The 26146-nt window shown below is 43.0% G+C and overlaps 1 protein-coding gene across 1 annotated transcript in view; it reads right to left on the bottom strand.

The window, feature by feature from the left end:
- The window catches only part of PCSK5 (proprotein convertase subtilisin/kexin type 5), a 420656-nt gene that overhangs the window by 91544 nt on the left and 302966 nt on the right, over positions 1 to 26146 (bottom strand). The window contains 1 exon segment of the mRNA XM_036021750.1: positions 2829 to 2931. Coding sequence (XP_035877643.1) covers positions 2829 to 2931 — 103 coding nt within the window.

Here is a 26146-nt window from a genome sequence, read left to right as displayed (position 1 = left end):
TCTAGCTCTAGTTTCTACAAGGAGCGACCCCAAAACCTGGAATTTATTTATTAAAAAATTATGTACTTATTCTTACATGTTCAAACTTCAGTCACCTTCCATTTGATGTTTTCCATTTGATGTAATACATCTATTGAGACATTTTTTCCCCCACTGCTCAAGACAGTTTTGAGCTCAGCAATTTTGATGCCTTTTAGTGCTTCTGCTGTTTTTTGTTTCACATCTTCCACATTGGCAAAACATTCTCCTTTGAGGACTTTTTTCAGGGGGAAAAAGTCACTTGGGGGGAGATTGGGTAAATAGGGAGGGTGGGGCATGGGGGTCATGCCAATTTTGGTAAAAAAAATGCTGAATACTCAGTGTGGTGTAGTCAGGTGCACTTATAAATCATCCAACATAAAATGGGTAAATGCGTTGAAAGAGTCTTCAAGAAAGTTTCACTGCAGCTGACACAACACAGCCTCTCACAACAACACATCTGGCACACTGATACAGATGGGTTCCTCGAATACTCACCAATGGGGGAAGCCTGTACTACAAGGGGCCTGCCTTCCAGAAGATAATTCCAGCTTCTTTTGGGCCCCCCCTCATGCAGGGTGTCTCCTCTTCCATGGTTGCAGCTTTAGCTTCAGGCCTAGGGTGTTAAGGCTACCCCACTATTGCTTGTCTCTGAGTGCATTACCATCCCTGACTTTGACTTTCTGACTTGCCTGTAAGAATTCATGGGCCTTGAACCTAACTCAGAGCTGGACAGAAACCAAGTGCTGAAGACTGTCTTGAGCCTGACCAGGTAGCTAAGTTGGTTAGAGCATCGTCCCTGTATGCCAAGGTTGTGGGTTCGATGTCCAGTCAGCACACATAGAAGAATCAACAGATGAATGCACGAATAGGTAGAACAAAAAATCAATGTGTCTCTCTCTCTTAAAATCAATCAATCAATCAATCAATCAATCAGTAAAAAGACTGCCTTGAATGGACCTGATGCCACTTAAGGAAATACTTTGGCAAATAATTTGCTGTAGTTTTCAGGAACAAATAAATTGACGTCATCTTTCAAAGTAGTTTCTTTCTTCTCATCTTTTCAACCCCCTTCTAGGAAAATGCAGATAAGCGAAGAAGTCAGATAGTCCATTGCCATGATATGATGCCCTTTCTTAGACATATTTGCAAGTAACTGACACCAAGGAAAAGGACTGGGCAAAGAATTGAGTGCTCAGGGAGATGAGAAGAAAATTGTTCCTGTGGAACAGATTTCCTCAGAAGTATATCCTGGTTTGAGATCCATACACATGTATTTCTTTCTTCAAAAGCTAAAAAATCGTGGGCCGCTTAAACAAGTTAAACTACCCATATGGCCCAGGAGGTGTACCTCTCATCTCGTACCTGTGGGCTTAGATACTTCTTGAATGGCCATTTATGGCAGTCGAAGTCTTTCTCACTTCTGGTGAGCCTGAGGTGGTCATGACTTCTGGACTGTACACGGGACAAAAGCAGCTGCTTTATTGAACAACTGCTAAATGTTCTCTTTGTTCAAGGATGTCCAGACATGCAATGGAATTTGATTATGGATATGGTAAGGAGTTTGAGGAGAAACAGGACCCATTTTTAGAAAGCTCTCTGTATCTAATAGAGTGCCCTGAAGCTGCTTTAAAGCTAATTCAGTATTTAGAGGCACGGATACTTCAAAGAGACACTTGGCAAATGTTATCACACTTACCACTGAGGATACTTAAGACTCTTCTTTTGTGTCTCCCTCCCTCTCTCCTTTCCTCTCTCCATTCTCATTCTGAGGGAACTGTCTGGAGAGCCAAGCCCCTGATGTTGATTACACACTTTTTAAGTTCAATAAAACACACATTTATTGAATTATTACTTTATGTTGATCACTGTGGGGGAATAAAGAGAAATAAATACACTGCAGTTCCTGCTCAGGATGTTGCAGTCGTGAGGGAGAGTTAGACACAATGACTATGCAGGGCAGAGGGAACACCCCTCCCAGAGATTCACCTGCCCCGGAACAGCCTCGTCCCACTGGTCTGGGGAGAGACTGTGCTTCCTGCGCATTAAGCAGAGCAGTGACGGGCCACTCAAATGGTTAGTCAGTCAACACATAGTAAGTGCTAGAACCAGAGGAGTATTAACAAAAAATATGACAAGCTTATAACTCTCTTCATTAGAAATTTTCAGTTAATTAGAAATTAGCATAGATGCTCATCCTATTTGGATACTTGGTATTTCCTGGTTCATTCAATTCTTGAACATTTGAGTGCCTACCATTTTCCTAGCACTGTGCTAGAAAATAGAAATACAAAGATGAGTATTTTAAGGAGCATATAGTCTAACAAAGGGATACATTTGTAAATGAATGTCTTGAAATGTCACAGTTGCTCTTATGGGAGTTTATACAGAGACAGAGGAACATTAAGAGGAAGAAGTTAATTCTATTGGGAAGAGGTCAAAAAATGCCTTCCTAGAACAGTTCACCCATGACCCGATTCTCAAAATTGGAGTAGGAATTTGCTCAGCAGATGGGGATGATGGTGGAGGGGTGGCTGTGCAGAAAGGGATGAGACTCCAGGCATTCAGGTCACCACCATCTTCATTGACGAGAAGACTCCTCTAGTGTCCAGAGTACTGATTCTTGCAGTAGATACTGGGCATCCTGGAGAGAAGATGCTCCTGACCATGGAGGGTTACTGTGTCATGGGAAAGAGCTTGATTCTTTCTCCTGAAGTTCCAAAATGTGTCTCTTAGCAGGTAAGCACCTTCTCTCTCCATCCTGCAACCCATGAACTACCAGCCATAGGAGATAGTGAGAGACTACTCACCTGGTGACGGGGCAGCCAGTGCAGTGTTCCTGGGTCGGCCCCCAGCACTTGGCACACGAGGCTTCACACATCTGGCAGCGGCCATGCTTGTCAGTGTATTCTCCTGGGGAAAAAAAACCTAGCTGATTACCTCATTTCTACGTGGCAGTGCTGCCTGGGCTGTCAGTCTGAGAGCAGCCAGACCTGTCTGTGGCTGCCTGAGAGCAATGGAGACAACACAGAGAAAAGGACCTTGAATGGCTTCAGTGGCCAATCCTAAATCCTGACCTTATAATAACAACTGCTCCTCTCCCAAGGGCCCTGGAAGTTGGAACCTTGGAAAATCACGAGGCAATGACATAATTTTGGATCTAGTCAAAATGTGTTACAGATTTTATAAGTAGAGAGATGCCAAGGGGGCTTCCTACAGGACCCTTCACTGAGCTCCTGCTGACTTTCCCATTTAAAGCTGAAGACTTATGGCCCACAGAGACTCCACTTACAGACCTGGTTTAAGTTAAGCAACAAACTGGACCCACCTAGATCTTGTCCTATCACTCTGGGGAGGATCGTGATTACTTGTTAAGAAGGGGAGTTGAAGCTTGGCTGACATTTGACAGATGTCAGCTGCCTCTTGCCCTGAAAGTGTAACAGTGGAGATAGCCAGAGAATTCTTCATTTAATTGGAAAGCTTATCTTTCCCAAGCAAAAACACACATGAGGCCTTTCTACAGAAGCAGGGCCGGCCCCACCAACCCCTTGTAGACATTTAAGAAATCACTCCCACAGCAAAGGTGGTAGAGAGAGGTGAACCTCACCAAAAGTGATACTCCAGTGATGGGTCTCTATTCATTGAATTCAGCCCTCAATTCACACTATACTCATCCTCTCATCCCATTGTCTTAAAAGAAGTTGACTTCAAAGAAACTGAAATTCCTTCAGTCTGATTCAAAGAGGCACTTTGTATGGCTTAGAAATTGATCATGCTCAGGAACTATGGATTTGGATTTCATCAGTGTCACAACCTTCACTTGCCTCCTACCCAGCTTTCACAGCCCTCTAAGCATGCCTGAACAGTGTCAGTCTAAGACCCAGCCAGAGTGGTGAGGTGGCAGGACTTGCCTATGGTTTAATCAAGTGGTGTTGCTGAAACTCTAAGGTTCACTGCCTGGTTTATTGTAGCTGTATGGAAAAAAGCCCTGGGAATGTAGACTTGACTGGTGAGGAATTGAGGGAAGTCCATTCCTCCGCTTTTCCCCCATAATCTTACTGAATGAGTTCAGCTGGGTAAGGTAAACCTTATATATGCAAATTGTCCCCTTACTAGCACTAAACCACAAAAATGAGTGAGCCTTAGAGTGAGTAGCCAGTGGGGGCAAAACATGGAAATGTGCAAATTGTTCACTGCACAAGGTGCCTGCCCAAACTGTCACCTGGAGTTGGAAACCCAGCCTGTGTTGATTTTGCCGAGCTGTGCAAACTGGCATTCGCTGCCTCTTTCTCTGTAGGGAGTGGAGCGCCTTTCACTAGTTCACACAACAGTGTTAGATTGGACTGTTTTCTTGGTAATCAGTAGTCCCAAGGCAGAAAAAAAGCTGGGACTTCTGTCTAGTACGAGTGTTGATTTCAAGTTGGGAATGTCACTCAATGTAGACACATTTATGCAGCCTTCTTCCTATTTATTCAGGCTCCCCTATTTCACCTCTTAATTATTGCCCTTGTGTAATCTCTTTGCTTGTGCCACGAGGCACAACAATTGAGCAGGGTAATTGTTAGTCCAGGCACCAGCTAGCTGAAGAGCAGAGGAGCTAGGGCCTGGTAGGAACAAGTAGAGCTTGCCTACCTTACACATGCTAATGATTTGTGTTGGATGATAGCTACACACCCTTCAAAATATACGTGCAGAGTGGAACAGGTATGGGGGAGCATCACAGAGGCTTCTAAACCCAAAGAAAATGTTTTCTAGAGAAATATTGGATCATAGCTTGTTCATTCATTCATTCATCATTCACTCATTCATTCCATGGATATTTTTTGAATACCTATGTGCCATGTACTAGGTGAGATTTTGAGATATATAAACTAAAAGGGCCCTACTCTTGGGTTCTCAAAGATTTTTGGGAAGAACGCTCTATAAGGAAATATTTATAATTCAGATGCTAGCCAGGAGCCTTCAGCTTCTTTGGATAGGCTACACTGAAGTCTAAAACAGGAGAGCAAGGGCATACCCTGGACTCTGCTAGACCTAGATGCAAAGACGATTATTTTGCCTTGACATTGGTGCCTATAAAAATGGACACGGTGGTTTGGTTCTCTTAACTCTTACCACTCATCCACCCTAATCTCTGTGGTGCATTAGATTTAATGCTAGGGTGGGTTTTTAAACTAAATACACCTTGCTCTACTAAGTTGCATGCTATTTAGATGGTTTTGAGAGTTATACCATATCTACACCCAAAGTTTCCCTTGTAGTTACAGATGATTCATGGTTATGTCAAGCAAGGGTTATACAGATACTACTGTGGAAATTTTCAATTCTCTTGTGTCTTCTGTTTGCTTCTCTCTTGGCTTCCATAAGCCAGTAGGTGGCACTGATATCCTGCCCTTGTCCATCCTTTTCTGATCTGCTAAACTATCATTGCCTCTATTGGCATTCAAAGTTATCATCACCTTAGATATAATCATCACTTGGAATTGCCCCATCTCTGAGATTTTAAATACCCCCTTCCAAACACAACCTTCTTATGCTCCAGTATGGTGAGCTCAGCCCAACTGATTATCCTTTCATTCATCTTTCTAGTTCCCTCTTGCATTTCTCACTGGAGCTAGGTCAAACTACTCTAAGACCCAAGTTAGAATGGAGCACCCATTCTTTCTCAGAAGGTGATCGCACAATGTAATTTGCTGATGAGATACTGAATTTCCCCAGCATCATTTTTTTCAATGCCAATAATCCTTCCCTTTCTCTCCTGGACTGTTCACTTGTCTCCTGTCTCTGAGGAAGGTACGTCTCTCCTCCTGGCCTTTGTCATCTCTCCATCTAATGCTTTTAATCTTCCCTCAGGATATTTCTCCACCAGTATCTCTGCCTTCAATCTTGTCTCCACATTTCTCATTAGTCTTTGATTTACAAATGTTCTCCCCAACCTGCAACCTTCCCAAGCACTTTTCTTCTTTGATAAGTGACCCTTCAAACATGTTTTTTGCTCCTACCATTTGGAAACAAAATGGAGAAAACCTCATGACCTTGAAGCTTATGTAAGCAAGTCAGCGCAGGACACTAAACTGCACCTCTTCCCAGTCTTCACGCCTCTTAACTTTAGAGCAAACTCTGGCTTTAGAACAGATGAGAATAGAGGGACCTGCCTTAATTTTCATATTTATGTGGATGTCCAATTAGTTACATAAACAACCGCCCCAGCCCTTGCAGGCACAAGTTTCCTGCTACACATTTGAAACCAGAGAAACCAGATTCCAAGGACATGGCGAAGTTGCTTTTTTTTTTTTTTTTGGTTGTTGGAGCAGCAAATTCTTCTCATCTGTGTGTGTTGCACAATGAAGCTGAATGTTTATGACAGGAGTGATATACAAAATTTTTAGAGAGAAATCATTTTTAGCACAGATGGCTAGGGCCAATATTTTGTTCTCCATCCCATCCTACAAGCTCTTGCTTCTGGTGTCTTCATCCATTATTGTTATGTCCAAATTATCTTTCTTCTGTGATCAACAGTTTTTCATTCCCTTTGAGTTCCTTTTTCATCTCATCCTATAATAGTTTAAAGGACATTGAAGAAGTGTCTCATGAGGAGCAATGATGTCTCAAAAGTTGAAGACACAGCTTAAAAATTAATACTTGTAAATTTTTAAATTTTTAAATTTACAAGTAAGTGGTATGCTCTGGTTGTTCCACCTCTTGAGAACATTAGAGCATGTTTGTGTTAATGAGTCTAAGTTACAAATAAACTTTATGAAATCGTCCAGAATAAGTAAACATTTATTATACAATGCACAGCTACTAAACTCGGTTGAGAATAATGTAACAAAGGACTCACTGAGCCAGAAGAACTTCAGTTCTCTTCAGAAACACTATGCTTTCTTTCATGCCTCATATTTCTCTATGGATTAGGGCCACATTTGAGTTTAAGCACATAAATATATAAACTAAATAAATTAATAAACACATAGGGAAATAGGTTATCATGTGAGTCTAGAACAGCTTTTTTAGCAAGAGTGATTGATAAGAGAAGATGGGAGGAACATCAAAACCAGCCATTTGGTTTTGATCTGGTTGTTTCAGAGAGCAGTCATGGGGCGGACCTTGTAGACCTCGGTTCATACACCGTCACTCAGGGTCAGGAGGCAGAGTGGGACTTTCCTGAGTGACTACAACCTCAAGTGCTAATCGAATGATACTGTCTTTTTGCAAGGATGCCAGTACCTAGTTTCTAACCTGACACCACTGTGTAAAGACAGTTAGGGTGAAAAGAAATCCATATATTTCTTACTTTTCACCAGCTACAATAAATACTCAGCTACACTTTCAACTAGTTACATACTAATGAAATAATTTAGTTTTTAAGCATCATTAAATGTGAAATTTTATAACAAGGGCCAAACTCTGAAGCCATCTACCTCATATGGCCAATATCTTCACTTAAAAGTCTACACCAGCGACTTTCAACCTTTTTCATCTCATGGCACACACAAACTAATTACTAAAATTCTGCAGTACACCAAAATATATATTTTTGGCTGATCTGACAAAAAATAGATATAATTTTTATTTATTCACACTGGAAAGCTATTGTTGTGCTGGGTGTTATCATTTTATTATTTGACAGTCTAAGTAAAAAGAGGTCAGTGCCCCATAGTCAGGTATCGCATGCACTCTGGTTGAAAATCAGTGGTCTACACAGTCATCCAGCCTTAAAAAGGAAGGACATCCTGACACATGCTACACCATGGGTGAACCTGGAAGACATTAGGCTAAGTGAAATAAACCAGTCACAAAAAGACAAATACTGCACGTTCCATTTATATAAGGCACCTAGAATAGTCAAATTCAGTAGGACAGAACAGAAATTGGCTGTTGCCAGGTGCTGGAGAGGAGGGAAAAATGGGGAGATATTGCTAATGTGTATGTGGTTTCAGCCTGGGAGATGGAACAGTTCTGGGAATGCATGGTGGCAATAGTCACACTGCGATGTGAATGTCATTAACACCACGGAACTGCAAATTAAAATGGTAAATTTATGTTTTGAATATTTCAGCACAATTTATAAAGTCTACATGATGAGCTTGTTTCTTCCTGCCCAAACTTAATTTTAACCAAGAAACTCCGGATTGTCTGCCCTTTGGGATGGGTCCAGAGAGCACCGACCATCTTGGGGAGCCAGTCTGTTGAAGTGAGGCTTAGGAGATCTGTGAGAATAGAACTAGATGGATAAATGGGTAAAGTTTGTGCTAATGGAGACATCTGGCAGATGGAACACTGTGCTTTTTGTTTTCATTAGGATCCACAAAGGCAGAATGAACATCCAGCAGCTAGAGGGAGAGTCTGTTTCTACACACTGGAGGTGCCTGGAGGCCACTGCTTTGCTCTCTCATCCCCTGAACAACTTCCCCTTTTTCTCCTCCGTAAGACTTTCTGATTGCCAAGGGTTGGGGGAAGGGGGTGTTCCACCTGTGTGGTTTGTGCAGACACCCTAACATGCTACTCTGGCCCCACTCCCAACTCCATGGATTGGCACTCCATCAAAAAAGAATGGATTGAAGAAATTATGGGTCCAACACACTTGTAATTTTTTAGCTTACGTTAGTCCATACATTGTCCAAAGATCAAGGAATTAAAAGTTGATCCTTTTTGTTTCCACTGTTATTTTGAGTCCTGACCTCAATCAGGATGGAAAAAAAATGTATGTGAAGTGCAGTCTTGCCCAACACCCCTAAATCTGGCAGTGATAGAGTAGTCACACAGGCTCCCAGCATTGACGCCTACCATGTTACAAATGCTGTTCTATGTAATGTCTAACTTAAACAACAGTTCCTTTTATAAACAAGAAACTGAGGCTCAGAGAGAAGTCTTGCATGAATTCATTCAACTAGCCGAGTGATCCAGTTGGACTATGACCTAGGTATGTCTGAGCCCATGCCCTTTCTGCAGTATTTCCCTGGTACGAATTCATTTCTCGCTGTACATGCTTCCCCTTTAGTGTTCCACGTAGCTTTGCTATATGTAAAAAGACAGAACTGAGCACATGGCTTGTCTAAACCATTTGGAGTGTGAATCAAAAGGGAATTCATTGTGAAGACAAATGAACGTTGAGCAGGCTTTCTGCACAAAGATTTACTTGGTGTTTGAATAGACCCTCCAAATTTATATTTTCTCTGGTAAAATGGCCACCATTGATTAAAATGCAATCATAGTTATCAAATTAAGATTTTACAAGCTGTTTGTTCTGTCCACTAGCTTAAACGTGCCTAAGAGGAACCCAACAATATTTTTTAATGAAAAAAATAATTGGTTGGAGCTCTGCACAGGAATTTTCTGTTTGTGTTGTCTGAAAACAAAATAAACTGGCTCTTCAGAAATAACTTATAACCAGAGTTATAGTAATCTCTTCCTGGTCCCCAATTTATATGAAAATCTAGTATAGATGGATTGGTTCCTGCATGTTTTGTCCATAATTAGGGGAATTTGCACCACCTCTATGTTAGTCATTTTAAGTCCTAGCTTGAGGATGCTGAAATTAAAAAGGCTCTGAACAGTTGGTTGCAAGATCAAATACAAGGGGGGACAAAAGGCATGAATATGATTATTATCTGCAATCAAACAAAGTTAATTTACAGAGCCTGTCATTGAGTCTGTGGATGAGGGAATCATAAACACTTTCCCGTAGCAGGGTATGGGTAGGTAGAAATGCATTTATTGCCGCCCTGAGGTGTGTAAGATACCTTGCCTGTATCTTTATTTAGCAGGCAGTCTGTGCTAGACCTGTGAGTGAGCCTGGCATTTCTTCAGGGTCTCTAGTGCACTCAGTCCCTCCACTCCTTAGGAGCAGGATTTTATCCCCCAGCGTTCCCACTATTTGTGGCTGCAGGGGGACCACTCTCATGGGGGAAACTGTCCAGTGGCTGATGCATCCACAGTGAGGGGAAATGTGGGACTCGGTGCATGCTGACAGAAGGAGGTGAGCATGATCTGAGAGAATAACTTGCTTACCTCTTGGAAAACATCACTGATAACCTGAGGCAGGTGACACTTAGGAGGCCCTTACTGAGAAAGTGAATGACTTGAAAGGACAGGGCGTTGCTTGAGTCTCCATGTAAACCCATGAGCGAGCACAGCACTATCAAGTACTGAAGGCGGTGCCATTTCCTTTCACTTTGGAGGTGATGAAGATGGCAGGTGAAGCTGTCAGAATTGTAGCCTACTGAGCCACAGTCCTGGCACTTTTAAGCTAAACAAGAGTCCTTGAACATGGATGGGCTACAGCCCAAAGTTCTTCCCAAGTAGCTTAAAATGAGTAGCTTAATATTCTCTGTGATGGTGTAAGTCCTGAAACACAGGCACAAGGATCATCAGTCTTACCACCTACTTTCATTTCTGTGGTGTCCGAAAGGGCCTCCCCAACTGCTTTTATAACTTGCTCTTAAATCCTTCAGAGTACCAGGGCTCTCAGGTCCTTTGCCCTCTGCCCCATGAGAGGGAAATCCTCAAACTACCCTCCTCCTTTTCCTCTGGATCAACACACCAAACACGCTGGCTTTATCGTTCCTCTCCCACATTCCCTTCCTCTTGCCTCAAGCCCTGTCTGCTGGCAGTAAAACATTGTAGTCTAATCACTTAAGCAAACAAGCAGAACAGAAACAGAATCATAGATATGGAAATCATTTGGAGGGTTATCTCCCTCCAAATGAAGGGGGAAAGGGGAAAGTACAGGAAAAGGTGCAGGGATTAAGAAGTACAAATTGGTAGGTACAGGAGGATGTTAAGAACGGTATAGGAAACGGAGAAGCAAAAGAGCTTATATGCGTGACCCATGGACATGAACTAAGGGGGGGGGGTTGCCAGAGTGAATAGGGAGTACAGGGTGGAGGAAGGCAAAGGGGGAGGAATTGGAACAACTGTGATAGCATAATCTATAAAATATATTTGAAAAAGAAAAAAAAAAAAGATGCTCCTGAAAAGAGAAAGAATTTGCATCCTGAGGTCCTGGGGCTCCATCTACACTATAGCTGGTAACTGACAAGTTAGTCTTTTTTTTTTTTTTTTTTTTTTTAATGGGGTTGTCAGTAACACAGGCCATCCATGAGCAGTGGAGACTGCTTCTACAACAGGTCTGCATGGAGCAGGGCACCCAGAGTGCCTGAGTCCCTTAGTGACTGAGGAAGCAGCTGATTAGTCAGGCTGCCATACGTTTTACTGGGGGTGACCAAATCGTGCTTTATAAAAGCCTAGGATTGGAAGGAAAGAAGGGACCGACGTTTGCGGTGTGCCTACAAAGCGCCTGCGTGGTAGGAACCGCCGTGTTGGATAAATGCACAAATTTTGGAGCCATCCCCACCTGGGTTTGATTTGGACTTCCTTCTCCAGCTGTTTGACATTAATTAAATCACATCTTTCCCTGATGTTCCTCTCTTGTGTATTGTGGATAATATTCTCATTCTCGTAGAATGTGGCTGGGATCACATGAGAAAACAGGCCGAAAGCATAGTGGATGGCAGAAATGTTCGTTGTAATGATCAGGAACTCCAAATATGTCACCTTACTAATCCTCTGATAATAATGTGGGATAGGGGCTTCAGCTCCACTTGGCCAAATAAGGAATTTAAACATCAAAATGATAACTCTCTAAACATCAAAATGGTAACTCTCTGAACATCATTTGAACCCGGATTTGACTGGATTCCAAACTGTGCCTTTTCTACCACCCCAAGGGGACTTGAAGAGTAAAAATTGGCCGCATGTGTTAGTAACAATGAGGCACCTGAAATTAATGACCCTGGAGGCTGAGAACACAATTCAGCCGCAAGACGCAGCCCATGCAAGTTAATCTTTATCATTGGCAGCTCCCGGGAGCCAGCCTCCCTGAACCACAGCGGAAGCAGCTTTTTTGTACTTCACTGTGGAAATTTTCAGAGCCGTGGTGGTGGTCCTTCTCAGGCTGCTGAGGTAATTTGTCAGAAATAGGTGAATCCCTGTAAGAAGGGACATACAAGCCTTCCCCCCCGTAGTTTCTCTGGAAGGTTTAAGCACATGGGACCCTTGGCCCCCTGTGAAGTGGGCACTATGCTTGGACTACCTGTTCCTTCTTCAGGTGAGTGCCTGTCTGAGAGGGACTTTGCTTCCTTACTTGGCCAGCATTGGGACAACTTGCACAGTTCTTTTTCTCTCTCAGTGAGGGTGGATCACACAAACAGGTAGAATGAAAATGGGGGCAGTGTCATATGGTGTGACCGTGTGTGTGTTCTGTATTGGGGAGGGGTGGTCGTGTTGTGAGGCAAAAGGCCTGGGAACTCTGTATGTCAGAGAGAGAAAGAGTCTGGGGTGTTTTCCTGCCTGCCAACCTCCTTCCACTCAGTTGGCATCATGTCAGAGCTTTAGACTCTGCCCACAGCATGGAATGTCGGACCAGAACCTCAGCTGGCACCACCCGAGAGAGAATGTTGCTCCCTGACCCCCTTACAAATTCCTCTTCGTTTGCACCATGTTTGGGTGACCGTGAGCTGCCCTCTCCCCACTCAGAGGGGAGACGCAGGACACAGGTGAAGTGTGTGTATCTGCAACCAGATGTCTGAGGTGTGGATCCCAGGGCTGCCTTGTGCTATTTCTGAGAACTTGCACAAGTTGTAAATAGCCTCTCTGAGCCTCAGTCTACTCACCTGTAAAATGGAAGTTATCACAGCTATGTCATAAAATTGTCAGAGGTATTAAATTAGTTAACATGTGACATGCTTTGTAAGATACTGGCACACAGTAAGTGCTTAATAGATGGTAGCTGTTGCTACGTCAGTGAGCACGAGCAGGTCCCTTGTATAAGCTGCATGAGAGTGAAAAAGACCTAGACAGGCATTCAAACCTTAGCTCACTTATTGTTTGGATGGCTTTGCAAATGTATTTTGACTCAAAAGTTTTAGGTTCCCTGTTGTTTTCCTGCCTATTATCAGATAATGTCCTTTTTTTTTTATTGAGGTTGATTTAGAAATGATGGTAAATACAAATAAAATATCTGGAAAAGATTGCCTTTTTCCATAATTGTTCAGTGACCACTGAGAAGGATAAACTCCAATTTTATCAACTATTTCATTAACTTTTAAAAACTCAACAGGCAAGGTCCTCTGTGACTGGCACCAAAGTGCAGTCAGTTCTCGTCAGCAAAGTGGCAACCCTTTGTCCTTGCACCCTCCTCCGTAAACCCACAATTCTAGATTTCTTAACTTGCTAAAACCTTATGGGCACCCCAAAGCAATAATTGACAGAAAGCAGGCCAGCTATTCCTTTATTGCCCAATATTATTCTGCTTGTGGCCTTATGGAGACATCTGTTAGGAATAATATAAAATTGCTTGTGACTTAAACTGGTCTTTACTCAGTTCTTAACACATGGTCAGGAAGTAGTTATGAATTAAATTGTGTGACCTCGATAGAAGCCCAGGGAATGTCTCTTAGACATTAATAATTTCATGAGACAATTCTTCCTCCATCAAAACATTCCAGAATGGTATGACACAATGTGCTCTTGTCTTACTTACCTTGCACCTTAATGCCGTGATGTCTCCTTTAAACACCCTTCCTGCATCCCTCCACCCCTCCCTTGTCAGTGGTTCTGTGGTGAAATTGCAGCCTCTGTATCCTTGCACCTAATGGAGCTGAGAACTTCCCAACCTAGTCCAAGAGAAGTCATGTCGAGAACAGAGGAGGACCCCGCACAACACCTCTGCATTTACCAGAGAGCAAAAATAGCTTTAGAAAGTCTACAGGAGTCTCAAGAGCAATTCAGTTCCTTTGGCTGGAAGGTAGGCAAGTTAGTATTTGACTTCAAAGTCTCCTCCCTTGGACCTGACTTCCATCTTCCATAGCCAAGCCCACCCCAAGCGCACCCTCGGCATCTTCCCAGGGGACCACTGTGCCTTCCTGCTCTGGTTACATTACTGTCCTGGAGGGCTCTTCAGCATCATTTCTAGGGAACAGGCAACCAATGCAACCAGTCTTGATCCCATTTTAGGAGCCCTGGGCTCTCAGATCCCAGCCAACGGCTTAGGTCTGCAGCTGCCAGGCTGCAAGGTGGGGCTCAGTGTCCAGGACTGGGAAGCCTGCTGCTTCCTGGAACCTTGGTTCCATGATCCCTACAGGCAGAGTCGGCGGGTCAGGCTCTCTTCCCCTGCCCAAACTCCCTCAAGTGTCCCGTCTGACCGCTTTGACTCCTCTTCGCTTTCAAGGCTACTCTTGGTATCCATCTTAACCACATTTTACCTGGTGTGATGTGCTGGGATCCCCAGTCCTCCCAGAGAGAGCCAGTTCCCCTTTCTGCTGTTCCTAGTTGTCTAAAATAGGCAGGGACTGGCCGTGGAGAGGCTGCCTGTGGGCTTGGGCAACTTGAACAGTCATTTTGCTTATGCCGTCATCTAGTGTAGTTTCGGGCATAATTTTCTAAGGCTGAGTTTGTAAGAGGCCAACATGTTCTATGGGATAAAAACAAGTGCTTACTATAGTAGCACAAATGATTGGCTGGCGAGTGACTCTGCTTTAAGGAAAAAGATGTTGTGTCGATAGCATTATAAGTCTGGGCCTTGGGTCAAAGATAAGGGAGCCTTTCCTGGAAAAGGTGGAGCTTTCTTGTGCTTTCACCTCTCGTTCTCAGAGCCAGCTTATGGAGACATGCACTACTCTCAATTTAAAGATGAAGAAGCTGAGGATCAGGAAATTGAAGTCACCTAAGGCCACCTCATTAGTGTGGTGACACTAATAAGAACAGCTAACACTTATTCAGTGATGACCATAGGCTAGGAATTTTCCTGAGCTTTATATGTATTAACTCACTCAGTCCTTACAATAATAACCCCATGGGGGAAGGATGGTTCTGGGTACAGCTGTTCTCTCTCACCTCATTTTCTGTTGAGAAAGTTGAGACAGTGAGATATTAAGTGGCCTATTAAAGTCACCTAGCTTGTGGCAGAGCTGAGACTTAAAGAGGACAGACTCCAAACTTTTGTTCTTCAACCCAGGTTTTGCTGCACTTCTTTTCCCCAAAAGATGGGCTTATCCGAGGCTCAGGAAACTTTAAGTGCCATGTGCCCTGTGCAAGAATAAGGGGGTAGGGTGAAATTATGTGACCCTGGACACCTCGATCACAAAACCGGGAACTGTTGTTTCCTTACCATTTTCTGGGCATGGTGTGAGAGAAAGCTCCATGTCTACCCTTCATAAGAGAGAATCAGCTCACATAAAACACAAGGACCACAAGCCAATGTAGAATCAAGTGTTCAAAATGTAATGATTGCACAGCATAGCTGATTGTACCCCTCCATGAAGGCAGGGATATTTTGGGGGTCCCTGTGGCCTTACTGCATGACTAGAAGATTGTTCCTAGACTTGTTTTGTGTTTGGGGAAGAAGTTCATTAAAATTGGTTTTGTTGTTGTTGCATTGTAATAAGATTGACTTAGACTTGAAAAACATAGGCATATGGCTAAGGGGACGAGGGGAGAAGTGGAGAATATTTCAGGAGAGGGGAACAGAGAAAGCAAAGGTTTTGAGGCTGACATCTCTCTGACTCAAATGACTAGGTTGACTTAAGGAGAAACAGTTTGGGGAAATGAAAGGGCATTTGTACAGAGATGTAGATAGACCACGAAACATCAGACGGTGTGTATCAAGTGGATGTGGTTGGCCAAAGGGGGCCGTTGGAGATTCAGGAAGGCAGTCACCAATGGGAGCAACTTCAGGGGAAGGTCACCCTGATCAAGGGAGACTGGATGAATTGGAAGGGACAGTCCAAGAAGCCAGCTGGGAGATGGCTCCTGTACGCTAGGGTGAGGGAATGGAGCTGCTGCAACCGAAATGATGAAGACAGAGTGGCCCCCAGAAAAAAAGAGCCACAGGATCTCAGGGACAGACGGGTCTTAGAGCTCATCTCCTCTAACGAACCCCCTTCTCCCCTCTCCCGGGGATTGGGCACAGTTACGGTTTTCTAGTGCAGTGACTGCCCATGTTTGAATGAAAACAGAAAGGGACAAAGGACTCATTTCCTCCTGTTATGTTTTTAGAAAACTCTGATTATGAGAAATGTCTTTGTAGAAAGCCAAAATTGGCCTCCTAGTGAATTTCATACATTGCTTATTTCAAAAGAAGAACCAGCTGCTCAGAGGAAAGAGTGTGATATGGGAGTCATGGAAAGAGAAGGCCTGGTTCCCAGGCTCAGACATGGGTGGCTGAGACGAGTCAGGTTCGCTCTGGGGCTTCGCCACTTTTGTGAAAATGGGGATAAGACGTGTCCTACCTAGTTCTCTTTTTCTGTTTGGAGGATCAGATGAGGTGCCTTGTGAGCATGCTTTGTGAACTTTAAAATGCCTCATAAATAAAAGACATGATTATTAATGCTCCGCAGGAGGGAATGTGGCACAGTGTAGTGACAGGGAAACCTGGATCCGAATTCCAGCTCTGCCATGTTCTAGCTGCACGATTTGGGGCCGCTTCTCTAGTCCTCGTTTCTATAGCTGCAAGATGGGATACGAGTTGTCTTGCCTCAGAAAGCTGTAACTAAGTTTGACGACGTTCTCGTGCTTACAAGCACTTCACGCAGGGGCTGCCTGACATATAATAAATATGAATGAGTTCCATTACTAATATTGATGAATAATGACTTCCTGCGTACAGGAGATGAGGGGAGAGAGAGAAGTCAAATGCATGGACTTGAATTGGAGTGAGGGAAGCGGGTTGGGATGATCTGGCAGATATTTTGAAACTGTGTGACTCCTTGCATAGTTCTATATGTTTTTACGTACATGCCACAGGCAGGATTTTGACAGTGGCTGTTTTGGGGGGTCTTGCTCAATGTCAAGTGGCTGTGCTCTCTCTCTGACACACGTGTAATGAGAGTTGATGGAGGGAAGGAGAGTGCAGGCATTCTTGGTCCATTCCGCTGAGAGCCATGCTATAAACAGGAGCTCTGTGTACTGTTGTTACCGGAGAGTGTCATGTTTAGATGCCAAGATGGTGAAAGAAATGTCGTCACCTACGCATTCCTGTGGAGGGGCCATCCCATTCTTGGCCAGCATGACTGTTTGGCAGAGAAGTCATACATCTGTATATGCTCAGATGTATAACCCATGCAGAATGAAGGTAAATCGTTACAAAGTGCTCTTATCACAGTGGTATCAGCTGCTCACATGTAGTTTGCAACCACCCTAAAAGATGCTTTCCTATTAGTTACCAAGTTGTAGGTAAAAGGCGGACTAGCATAAGCAGGTAAAAGGCACGCACAGTGGAGCAGAGCTGCGGTAGTCACAGCAAGGGGTGTCCTCCTACCAACTAGACTGACCGCCTGGTAAGGTCCGAGTGCCTATTTGATGTCTTTCATGTTCAGTTTCTTCAGCTGACTATTAAACAGCCACCTAGGAGATCCCCTTTTTGTAGAAAAGGAAGTTGACGATGAGAGTTTATACACTTTGCCCCAAATCACACAAATTATCTTATTCCCTCTTTATGTCCAAGTATGCCAAGGGGGAATTATTCCCCCCATATAATTATTTGGGGAAAGGTGTAGAGAGAAATAAAGATAAAGCAATACCCAGAGATGACAGAAACCATGCCATCCCTAAGTTGGCAAAGGACTCTATACTAGAAGGATGTTGGCAGTAGCATTCAACTAAGTCATCACGTGTGATAAACTTCTGGTTTTTTATTCTGGAGTCACTTGTTTCTCTGCCTTCTATGAAGTGGTGATTTCTAAATAGCTCTTCCCAGTCCAGCTCTGTCTCATGAGTTCAGTAAACCTATATCTACTGCCCACTAGACTGTCCACCTGGATACTTCTCAGGTGTCTCCAATTCAACATGCCCAACAAGACTGGTCTTTCTGCAGTACTGACACCCCTCCTGCACTCTGTCCCAGTTAGTGTCACCTCTCTCCAGTCATGAGAGCTGGTGTAGAAGCTCATCCTGTGTTCCCTCCCTCCTCAGAGTGAATCCTCAATTTCTGTCAATTCTGTCTCCTGAACATCTCAGTTCTGTCTCCTCATCCCCATCTTTAGCATGGCCTCATGACTTCTAGCCCAGTCTTGTCTGTCCTGTGTGGTAAGTTTGTCTTTCCAACTAGTCTTCTGGGCTCATTATCTGCCCCCACCCATAACAGAATGGTCTTTTTCAAAATCAAATTTTATACTATTCTGTTACCTCTAATATTGCAATATTGCTTCCTTAATACAGAATAAAGCTCCAAGGAACAACTTGCAAGAGCCATTAAGATTTGGCCCTTGTCTCAATTTCTAGCCTCCTCCCCTGCATCCCTCCTTGTGAACAGCAGTAGACTCTTGGGGGCTCCTGCACACATCCCGTGGCCACATCAGAGGGAGCCGGGGAGCTGACTCCCAGGAATTTTCCTCAGCCAGTGACCGGGATTTGGTGTATGAAGCTCCATCGCTCGTCCAGTGAGAATTCTGAGGCCTGTGTTCCAGATCATTTTCCAGAGTTGGCCCACCAAACGGAGCCCCAGTCATTCCCTTGGTAGCTGGCTTGGTGACAGAACGTTTACTGGCCAACTTCTCTTTCTTCTCTCACTTTCCCACTCCACGGTTAGCACTTTCTTTCAGCTCCCAAATAAACCACTTGCACATTTTGTCTCCAGGCTGGCTCCCCGGGGGGGACCAGCTAAGGTACCTCCCTATGCCCTGGCATTCCCTAGAGACATCAGTGTCGTGGATTCTTTCACTTAGAATGTCCGTTTGCTTTGTCCTTAGTCCCTTCTCTCTTCTCCTGGAAAACTTGTACTCATTACTTACAACTCAAGTTTGCCGCCTCTATGAAGCTTTTTTTTTAGGTCTTTCCTACCACATCATTTTGCAGCCAGACTGATTTTTTTTCCTGTTCCCTACAGTGTTTTGTACATATTTTAAACTTATCCTACATATCAGCTTGTATTTCTGCCCACTTGTGCCTCTTTCACAGGACTAGTACATCTCTGAGGTCAGGAATAATTTCTTTTGACCAGGACCACTACTTGTCATGTGATAAAGTGGTAAAACATTTTGGTAAATAAATTAGATTGACATGTTTGGAGTTACGGATGGAAAAAACCAAAAGTCACTTGATGCTTCAGGCCCCATGGAAGTGTATGAATCCATCTCACATGTAATTATTGATCACATACTACATGGCAGGCAACATTCCAGGAATTTGGGATGCAGTAACTCTTCCCTGGTGAGTCGTACATAATAGTGCAGGAGGTAGAGGGCAAGCCACAAATACAATAGAATAGTAAATTTCATATAATAATATGGTTAGAAGCTAATAAATTTCGTGAAAAAGATGGGCAAAGAGGGCAAGCCAGTCAGGGAGTGTTGGTGAGGGGCAGCGATGAGAACGCAGATGGCAGTAGCACCTAAGGAGAGGGTGTGTGCATTAGGCTACAGTTGTTCTGAAAGAGAGTTGACAAGGTTAATTACCAACATGCAATACAATAATTTTGCTTCCAGGAAACTAGATATGTGTGCTTCAGAGTACACCAGTCCTATTCTGTCTGGGCTTGCAATACCCTTCATTAAAAATGACTGCTTTCCTAGACGTGTGGTCCCCAGGCAGATTGCCTGCTGTGAATCCACTTTTTAATGCAAAATGTCTTTCCAGCACAGAAGCGCACTGCCAGTTTGTTGAAGTTCATGGAGGGGATGGTATCAGTTGACAGGCATATTAGAGAGGGGCACTATGTTTCAGGAGGTGAAGCGGAGGGACGAGGCAGACCAGGGACTATGCAGACTTTCTCAACTAAAGTCACAGCAGTTACCGTCAATCCACTTTTCAACAAAACCACCCAGTTGGGAAAAACATTTTGCATGAGCAATCAGAAGATTGAGCTCTGCCGAATGCACTAATAGTTAATACAGCAAATTTACCTTTTGAGCATCCTCATAAAAAAAGCCACAAATAGAGGATTAAATGAGATAATAAAATACAAGGATATTTTTGGGAGTGAATGACTTAAATAAGATTGACAGAGATTCTAGGGGAGATGGTGGCTCACTATAATGCGAGGCTCTGAAAATAAAATTCCAAAAATGTAAATCACAGAGGGGCTTTGGCTAAGGAAGAAAGGCAAGAGGTACTTAGAGAAGCCAGCACCACTTCATAGAGAACTCTCTGCTGAGAGCTTGTTCTAAATACAGGGTCCAGCAGAAGTACCTCCTGCTTGAGCATGGTTGGTAGGGTAGCAATATGGGTGTAATAATTTATGGTTTTAATGTGAACATTTCACCTAAAATGTCATATGGTGTGCTTGAATGTGATATTGTTATGTTATAGAGTTACATGCTTATGATTTTGTAATAAAAGATTTTGTAATAAAAAAGGGATGTTATTTGTGCCTGACTCTGTATCTGTCAGGAGGCCTGAGCTTTCAGGATTTCCTGCTAGGAGCCCCACTACTGTGGGGTTACGGGGATGGGATATTGAAGGAAGCATCTTAAACTTTTCGGTGGCTCCCTGGAGCACATGATACAATCCAGATCTTTTACCTGGCACAAGGAGCAGTTCCCAGTCAGACCCAGTCTGCACTGTTAGCCCCTCTCTCTTGCTGCCCCTCCCCCCGCCAAGGCCGCAACAGAATGAAGTTGGCACTTTCTAGATGCTCTAGGCTGTTTCCCACCTTTCTATCCCTTTCCAGCCCCTCTTTCCAGCTCAGACCTTCCCCTCCTGCCTCCTGCTGCAGGGCTGATGCATCCCTGTACCAGGGGCGTCCAACCCGAGGCCTGCGGGCTGCATGTGGCCCAGGATGACTATGAATGCAGCCCAACACAAAATCGTAAATTTACTTAAAACATGAGGGGTTTTTTTGTGATTACGTGTCGCAATGTATTTAATATGTGGCCCAAGACAACTCTTTGTCCAGTGTGGCCCAGAAATGTCAAAAGGCTGGACCTGCTAGACCATTTGAGAGCATTTCCTCTCTAATTTCTTTTTGGAGCTCCTGTTGACACATCAGGGAATTTTCTCTCGGGCATTTATCTGTCTCTATCGCAGCATAAAACCCATACAGGTGCGATTCCTCACTATAGTATATCACCTGTGTCTAGCGCAATACTTGACTCACAGTGTTTAATAAAAGGTGAGTAAATGAAGAGTTAATGAGTTAGTGTAAGATAAACACAAGAGTAGCAGGAAGCATTTAACAAGCCAACAAACAGTTCTTCAGTGATTTACAGTGTACCACACAGCAACATCCTCATGAGGGTATATTATTTCTATTTTACTGAGGAAAAAAATGGTGGTTCGGAGGGGTAGATGCCCTGTGCAAATGTGATAGGCTGAACAGGGCCCCCAGAGACATCCGGGTCCTCATCCCTGAGATCCAAGAGTGTTAACATTGCAGGGTCAAAGGGAGTTTTGTCAACAGACTGAACAAAAGATCTTGAGGCGGGGAGATAATCCTGGATTATCAGGGAGGGCTACACATCCTTGTAAGAGAGGTAGAGGAAGATTTTATTACAGGAGGTGATCTAAAGACCTCAGCAAAGAGATTTCAAAATGCCACTGCTGGCTTTGAATGTGGAAGAAGAGGCCTCAGCTGAGTAGTTACCACTTAGCACGAGCAGTAGCAGTGAATACAGTGCTAGACACTGAAGGAAAGGAGACAGATTCATCCCTAGACACTCTGGGAAGGGGTCCTCGCAACACCTTAATTTTTACCCAGAGAGACCCATTACCTACTTTTGACCACCAGAACTGTAAGACAATAAATATATATTGTTTTAGGCTACCACACGTAGTCATCTGTTACAGCAGACAAAAGAAACTGATACACCAAGATTCCAAATTCAAGTCAGAAAAAGACGAGTCAGCTGAGGTATCGTCCTGAGTCAGGAGCTCCAGCATGAAGAGCTGTGTGGTTTTGGATGAGTCTTTCAACCTCTTGGTCTCAGGGCAGAAGGCCACCTGGGGCTCCATTCTTGCAGGAAAGGTGTCAGGCAATAGCCCTGTTCCCTGTCTGTGAGGTGGGCCGAAGAGCACCTGATGCTCCCCTTAGCACTGCCCTTGTAGGCAGGCAGCTCTGTCGAGAGGCAGCTAAAGGCTGAATTTCCTGTTTCCTGCCTACCCGGCAAATATCCCAGAGCGGCCCTGCCAGGGAGAGTGAGTCAGAGCATCCTGCAGCCCTGGGAGGGTGGGAACAAGGTATGGGGCAGGGAAAGGGGTCCCCTCAGGACTTGGTATGTGCCCACGTGCAGCTCCATGCATCGTCTTGTTTAATCCTTGCGACGGTACTATTATTACTTCTTTTTTTACAGATAAGGAAAGTGAGTGTTAGGTTAAATCAATTTTTCTAGGTTACATGGTAATTGACTAAGCTGGGACTGAAACCCAGGTCTTTGTAGTCTAATTACAAGGTGTTTGCCTAACATCAGTGTCAGTGGTTCTCAAGGTGATGCTGCTCATCAGCCTCACCTAGGAATTCATTAGAAATGTAAATTCTCAGGCCCTGGCTGGCGTAGCTCAGTGGATTGAGTGTGGGCTGGGAACCCAAGTGTTGCAGGTTCGATTCCCAGCCAGGGTACACACCTGGGTTGCAGGCCATAACCCCCAGCAACTGCACATTGATGTCTCTCTCTCTCTCTCTCTCTCTCCCCCACTCCCTTCCCTCTCTAAAAAATAAATAAATAAATAAATAAAATCTTAAAAAAAAAGAAATGTAAATTCTCAGTTTCCACCTTGAACCTACTGAATCAGAAACTCTGGGATTAGGGTGAAGGGCAGGAATCTGTTTGGACATGTTCTCCAAGTGATTGTAAGGCCCGCATAAGTTTGAGACTCTGCTTTATGCTGTTCTTCTTAGAGTCCTTTGGAAGGACAAAGGACTCTTTGTCTCTTGCCCCAGGCTCAGGACACTTGCTATTTTGAGTCACCACTTAGCATGAGCAGTAGCAGGTGGCTGATGTGCACAGACACTCCAGACTTGACATCCTGAATTGTGGTTGTGGCATAAGGCCTTTTGATCACGGGTGTAGGAGAGAGGAGGAGGAATCCAGCCCAGGGTCAGAAATTCTGCTCACTGCTGAGAGTGGGTTTAATATGGAGCACCCCTAAGATACAGAAAAACATCATCGCTGTTCTATTTTCAAGTTGACTGATAATTAGTCTGAGACAGCAAAAGGAGACTGAGGTTGTTTCTGTTGACATTAGCTACATTTTAAAAGCACCTGCCTCAATCTGGAATTTTCGGTGTTTATATATGGTCCCTATGTTCTTGGAGCTTATGAGGCAGAGAGAATGAACTGCCACCATCAGAAACCCGGAGAACACGTAGCACAATGAGGCAGGGCCTGAGTGAGGTTCTGGAGGAGCCATGTCCTTCCAGCATCCTGAAGGAGTTAGTGAGCTTGGACATTCCTGAATGGTGTTTTTATTAGCTTCCTTTCTGGCACTGATATGAGAGGTCGAGTGGCCGCAGTTCACCCCCAAGAAGCCCTCCATGGTCTGTGGATGCCTGGCTACCTCCTCACACTGTGTTGTGTGGGGACAGCATCGACGTTCTTCATTCTCCAGTTTTGGATCATCGTGTTTTACTCCCACAGAGCTGGAGTGGGGAGGTGGCGGGCAGACTTAGGGACAAAACACAGTGAGGTCTAATCGAGTAGTGGGATAGGGTCAAACTAAGGTGTATGTATTTTGGTGGGAAAAGATCTCAAGATAAAATCTTTCTATGCAGTAGCTCTAAAGAAATAATAGATATTGAGTGCAGAGAATGTGGAAACACTATTTTTCAGTGTCGGGTTTTATATAGTCCTTGAGACTTGTGTATTTTGAAACAACACCCTTGCCAAAACAGCCCATGGTTGTTCCATGGCTGAATCAATTTTCAGTCCCACCAACAGTGCACATGTGTTTGTTGGTTTATTGATAATAGCCTTTTTGATAAATATGAGGTGATAATTCATTCTGGCTTTAATTTGCATTTCCATGATGGTTAGTGATGTTGAGCATCTTTCCATGTGTCTGTTGGCCATCTGTATGTTCTTCTTGGGGAAATGTTAGTTCAGGTCCTCCTTTCATTATTTAATTGGATTGAGTTTTGCTGCTACTGTTGTATGAGTTCCTTATATATTTTTGATATTAACCTCAAATGGGATATGTCATGGGAGAATATCTTCTTCCAATCAGTAGGTGTCTTTTCACTTTTTGATGGTTTCCTTCACTGTCCAAAACTTTTTAGTTTGATATAGTCCCATTTGTTTATATTTACTTCAATTTTCTTTGCCTGAGGAGATATATTCAAATATTACTAAGAGTGATGTCAAAGAGTTTTTACTGCCTTTGTTTTCTTCTAGGAGTTTATAGTTCCAGGTCTTATATTTAAATCTTTGAGTTTGTTCTTGTATGTGGTGTAAGAAAGTGCATTCTTTTGCATGTACTTGTTCAGTTTTCCCAACAGTATTTATTTAAGAGACTTTATCTCATTGTATATTCTTGCCTCCTTTGTCATAGATTAATTGACCATACAGGTGTGGGTTTATTTCTGGACTCTCTATTCTGTTCCATTGGCCTATGTGTCTGTTTTTATGCCAGTACCATGATGTTTTGATTACTATAGACTTATAATATAGTTTGATATCAGGTAGTGTGATGCTTATAGCTTTGTTCTTCTTTCTCAATATTGCTTTGGCTATTCATGGCCTTTTGTGGTTTCATATAAATATTAGGATTGTTTGTTCTAGTTCTATGTAAAATGCCATTGGAATTTCGATAGGGATTGTTTTGAATCTGTAGATTACTTTGGGTAGTGTGCACATTTTTACAATGTTAATTCCTATCCATGAGCACAGTACATCTTTTATTTGTATCTTCCTCAGTTTCTTTCTTCAGTGTCTATAGGTTTCCAGGTTTGGGTCTTTCACCTACTTGGTTAAATTTATTCTTAGGCATTTCATTCTTTTTGATGCAGTTATAAATAGGATTGTTTTCTTAATTTCTCTTTCTGATAGTTATTGGTATGTAAAAAAGCAAACAATATCTTAATATTCTTTATATTGCTACTTTACTGAATTCATTTATTAGTTCTATTTTTTTTTTTGGTGGATTCTTTAGGGTTTTCTCCAAGTCCGCACATAATGAGTTTTACTTCTTCCTTTCCAATTTGGATGTCTTTTATTTCTTTTTCTTGTCTGATGCTGTGGCTAGGACTTCCAGTAATATGTTGATCAAAGGTGGTGACAGTGGATGTTCTTGTCTTGTTGTTAATCTTAAAGAAAAAGCTTCCAGCTTTTCAGCATATTACCATTGAGTATGATGTTAGCTGTGGGTTTGTTGTATATGGCCTTTATCATGTTATATCTCCTCTATTCCCACTTTATTGAGAGTTTTTATCATCAATGGATGCTAGATTTTGTCAAATGTTTTTGCTGTATCTATTGATCGTATGATTTTTATCCTTCATTTTATGTGTTGTATCACACCAATTGATACATGGATATTGAACCAACTTTGCATCCTGGGAATAAATTACACATGATCATGGCGTATGGTCTTTTTAATGTGTTGTTGAATTCAGTTTGCTAACATTTTGTTGAGGATCTTTACATCTATGTTAATCAGGGATACTGGCTTATAATTTTCTTTCTTCTTTTGTAATGTCTTTGGTTCTGGTTTCAGGATAGTGCTTGCCTCATAAAATGAGCTTGGGAACCTTCCTTCCCTTTTCAATTTTTGGAATAGTTTGAGAAGGATAGGTATCAATTCTTTTTTGAATATTTGGCAAAATTCATCTGTGAAGCCATCTAGTCTAGGACTTTTGTTTTGGGGGGAGTTTTTTGACTACTGATTTGATTTTGTTAGTAGTTATTGGTCTGTTCAGATTCTCTGTTTTGTCCTGATTCAGTCTTGGAAGATTGGTTTGTTCCTAAGGAATTTATCCACTTCCTCCAGATTCTCCAATTTGATGGCATGGTTTAGTATTTCCCAATAATCCTTTGTATTTTTGTGGTGTTGGTTGTCACTTGTGTTTCATTTTGATTTTATTTATTTGGGCTGTCCTTCTTCTCAATGTGTTGCTAAAGGTTTATCAATCTTTTCAAAGAACCAGCTCTGAGTTTCATTGATCTTCTCTATTTTTTAAGACTTTATTTCATTTATTTCTGCT

This window comes from Phyllostomus discolor, chromosome 3 (genome assembly GCF_004126475.2).
Source record: "Phyllostomus discolor isolate MPI-MPIP mPhyDis1 chromosome 3, mPhyDis1.pri.v3, whole genome shotgun sequence".
Taxonomy (NCBI): Eukaryota; Metazoa; Chordata; class Mammalia; order Chiroptera; family Phyllostomidae; genus Phyllostomus; species Phyllostomus discolor.
This window is presented reverse-complemented; position numbering and strand designations above follow the sequence as displayed.